The sequence below is a fragment of the Mizuhopecten yessoensis genome, unplaced genomic scaffold, assembly GCF_002113885.1.
Source record: "Mizuhopecten yessoensis strain PY_sf001 unplaced genomic scaffold, ASM211388v2 scaffold716147, whole genome shotgun sequence".
NCBI lineage: Eukaryota > Metazoa > Mollusca > Bivalvia > Pectinida > Pectinidae > Mizuhopecten > Mizuhopecten yessoensis.
The window spans coordinates 214,221-218,534 of record NW_018479971.1 but is presented as its reverse complement, the minus strand read 5'-3'; the positions used below and the strand labels follow the sequence as shown (position 1 = coordinate 218,534).

General features: G+C 35.2%; 1 protein-coding gene across 1 annotated transcript; it reads right to left on the bottom strand.

The window, feature by feature from the left end:
* Positions 1-311: 311 nt before the first annotated feature.
* On the bottom strand, positions 312-4,007 carry LOC110441845 (DNA-directed RNA polymerase II subunit RPB1-like; the record flags this gene model as incomplete). Its single annotated transcript, XM_021485114.1, has 4 exons — positions 3,778-4,007; positions 2,151-2,397; positions 746-846; positions 312-416 (listed from the first exon to the last, which is right to left on the bottom strand). Coding segments are annotated over exons 1-4 (663 nt in total), but the record flags the coding sequence as incomplete, so codon positions are not given.
* Positions 4,008-4,314: the final 307 nt, after the last annotated feature.

Here is a 4,314-nt window from a genome sequence, read left to right as displayed (position 1 = left end):
ACCCCCTTTGCGAGGAAACTTCCCTAAAACTATTCCCTAGTGAGTTCATCAAATATCCAACATGAGAAATTTTACACAGGAGACTTACAAACCCATCAACAAGTGTGAAACTAACAGACAGAGAAATGTAGGATTACATAAACCTCTCTCATAACAGGATGGCAGGGAAATATATTGAGGAAGTTTTTAAAAGAAAGCAAATCATAACATTTTTACCAGGTTTTCAATCATTTTTTAATTATTTTTTTTGGACAAAAAACTTTTATTAAAAGAATGAAGAAATTATTTTTAGCCAACGGTTGATTGGATACCTTAGCAATGGTCTCAATTCCTTGTAAGGTCATGTCAGACAGCAGGTTGGACTCGATACATCGGAGGAAAACATCATCTTCCATCTTGTCCACGATTTCCTCATCCTACAAGGTTGAAGCAAGATCTTAGCACACAATCTTACAAAAAGCTTCCAAAATCAGATCAAAAAGTTACAATTTTGAACTGACATTCAGTAATAATTTTAAATCTATATGAAATGATTTTACTGATTTTCAAACTTGCTAGTAGAAATGCATCATGCTTCATTCAGTGAAAGTTAGAAATTCACTTTCTATATTTCTAATCTATTAAAACAAGTCAAATCTCTCCAATTTGTCTGAGCCGAACATCTGGTATGAGATTAGCTTTGCCACTTTGGAGACATTTGCAGACCTCAATGCTCCCCATGTATTCTACCTTTCTTTTCACTTACACTTTGCATTTCGCTTTCATCTGAATTCTTGATTCGGATTCGTAGCACCAATTTCTCTGCATTGTCATCATTGAAGATGCAGTTAAGATCATCTCCAAAACCTGTAAATTCATTGATCCGAATTACATCAAATATCTCACAAATCAATGGTTCAATATTCATACATCTATATTATAATAGTTATTATCGAACAATTCTCCAACACAATGTCATATATGGCCACACCGCAAAAATCATGCAAACAGGAAGTGAAACCAGAGGAAAGAAATCTTATTTTATAATTAACATTTTTATCTTCACCCTTACTTAGTCGGATTTAAGCACCAGAAAGATCATTTTAAAATTATTTCTTTCAGCAAATGTGATTGGCAAATGATAACAGAGATTATAAACTTCATTTTTAACATAAGACGCCGTTCATTTACACGGAAAATTCTCGGGTAAAAAGGTCAGGTATTTCATCAAGAATTGCATGCGATTTGCTACAGGTTTCAGGTCGTCATTCAATATATTTACTGTCACAGTCGGCATATACATATATCTCAGCTACAGTCTAGTTTATGATTAAATCATCGATGAATATTTTGAATAAATCAATCGGCTCAAAACGTATCAATGTCAATGTTCAATTCGGCCTCACCTGCAGACGACATGTGCGCCTCGGTCCGCCGATATTTTCCTGTTTGCGTAGGGCACAAAGCCGTTCATTGGAAAGTTACATATTATGTTACACCACATGTATTTCCACATCAACCATGTCAAACCCTTCACAACTTTTATTATCATCGTAGGTGATGCTGGAGAATAAATGTTTACCATCATATTTATCGCTTCTATCTACACGGCCGCCATTTTTATGACATTCGTCATTGTTTTTGAAATTCTCTCGTACACCTTTGGTTATTACTAGGGTACACTGCCAGGAATATCGAAAGTAATGACAAAACAACCTATCAGAAGCCTTCTACTTACTATACACGTTCGGGTTTGGTATATAGCAACAATCAGCTTTCACCCTTCCTGTTTACTGATCAAAACCTACAGACCGAGAAACGGCATATGCCGTGTGTAGCAATGACGACCCAACTTTTCAGAACGGCATATGTCGTGCGTAGCACTGACGACCCAACTTTTCAGAACGGCATATGCCGTGCGTAGCACTGACGACCCAACTTTTTAGAACGGCATATGTCGTGCGTAGCACTGACAACCCAACTTTTCAGAACGGCATATGTCGTGCATATACGTAGCAGCCTAGGGTTAAAAACTTGTATTTTTTATTTTTTTGATAAAATGTATTAAATTGGCTTTTTGCAATTTTACTTTGATCAATTAATTATAATTTTTTATCTTTGCTGAATACTTTAAAGCTTTCAATCTTGAACAGGTGTAAATGAAGATTCACCTGCAGTGATTTTTGCAGAAATTTGCTCCATGGTAAGTTTTTTGTCAGTCATCCTCTTTCTGTCCAGCTCCATTCGGAGCAGCCAGGGTGAAATCCTGGACACATCAAAGTCCGGCATTTCATAATACACATTGACCCATTCCTGGTCCTCGGATATGACTGTGTTCTGTGGGTCCGGGTCATAATAAATGGCTGTGTTTGCTGTGACCTTTCTCAAAGTCGTGTGTTCCAGCCTACACAGTACATCCTGTATAACAGACAGTTAGTTACTTATACTGTCAAAATATTATTACATATATAAAACAAAGAGTTTATTTATTCAGATATATATACAATTGCTCAGCTATGCAATTAAATCTATTAAAGTTCATTTTTTGAGTTGAGACCATAACTGATATGATTACAACTGATTACAATTGTGACACCGGAATCATATTACAGGACACTGTTGGATGATACTGGCTGTTTCCCTTAAGAGGAGGGAAGAAGGACAGGGGCTCTTACAGCCCTATATACTGTATGCAATTTCTATTCAACATTCATCAATTCATCTGTTCATTATTACAAATCATGAATGTCATTTAAGGTCATAGGAGTGTATTGCTAAACGGAAATAGGAAGTACATCCCTAGTTGAAAATCCAATGTAGGGAGACAGTATCACAATTTCCACATATTCTAATGTTTAATATTAAACTGATGAATATTGTATGCTCATTATTGACAGAACAGTGTGTTATTTCAATATTAAAGTATTGCAAAGCAATCCCGGCATTAATTCAGTTGTTTTTTAATCAATGAGTCACATGTGTCCATTTTTCTGTACTTCAGGAAACCGGCTACCAATTTCACTACTGTGAAGTTTTTCAAGAACGATAACTCTTGCATGCACTTACTGTGTATATGGTTTTATTATAAAATGTCAATTTTTAATCGTTAATAGATAATTAATTTTACACAATTTCAGCCTTTATGAAATTGATATACATTAATGCAATACTAATCTATGTTAGTATCATTTTTATTGACATTATTTTGCAAAATTCACTCCTTTTTACATAAATTTCCATTTAAAATCCTTAAAATTCTGACAACCTATATTTTTTTTGTGGCAGAACATTTTCTTTACTTCAAAGCAATATAACTACAAAATTTGAATAAATTCTACTTAGAAATGGCGACACAATCTTAATACCTTAAGTTTAAAAATCAATGAAAAATGTAAAGTAATAAAGTGCATATTGTTCATCGTTGTAGTCCTATAGCACTGACCAGGATTGCATTATTTATCTGCAATTTGGTTCAGAATTATAGGACTACACGCTGTAAGCAAATGCAATTTTATAGTCGATTATATCTGAAAGAGTGAGGCCGACAAGTATATTCTATGAGATTCTGTTATTGCATGCATGCCTGCTTTGATATCACAATAAAAATATGTATAATATGTGTGCCATTATTTGGCAACAACAGCACTGGATGTCATATTTTTCTGCTAGTATGAGCAGTGCAATACAATCCAGCAAAAAGATACCCAAGCGCAATCATTCACCTGGTGAAAGATATCACTTAAAATGAGCCATAGATCCAATAAAATGATTATAAAATGCCATTTCAATTAAACAAACCTTGGCCTTCTCTGCTTCTCTTGCTCCCTGGCCAGTCAAGTGCACAGTAAGGGAAGGAGTCTTTGGTTTCTTAGAGATGTTGATGATCTCCTTGAGACGAGGCACACCTACAGTTACATTCTTGGCAGATACTCCGGCGTAATGGAAAGTGTTGAGTGTCATCTGTGTGGCAAGTTCTCCGAGCGACTGGGCAGCCAACGCTCCGACCATCTCTCCTGGTTGTACCTAGGGCACCAAAAAAGCAAGAAAAGAAAGCAAGAAAAGAAAAGCAAATTCTGCTACAATGATATGGCATTGTAAACAGAGGAACATATTGATGATATTTCTGGCATTGCTAATTAAAGTTTTTTCTCCTGAAAATAAAGGGGGCCGTCCTGCACTGTTTCATCTGCAGAACGCTTTTAAAAACAAAGCAACCCTTTCATTATCATCAAAAGCAGTATGGCAATACCAAGAATAATCAGGATGTTATAAAATGTCAGAAAATGAAATAAACTTTTGTCAATTATATTCATATTTTCTCATCAATTCATTTTA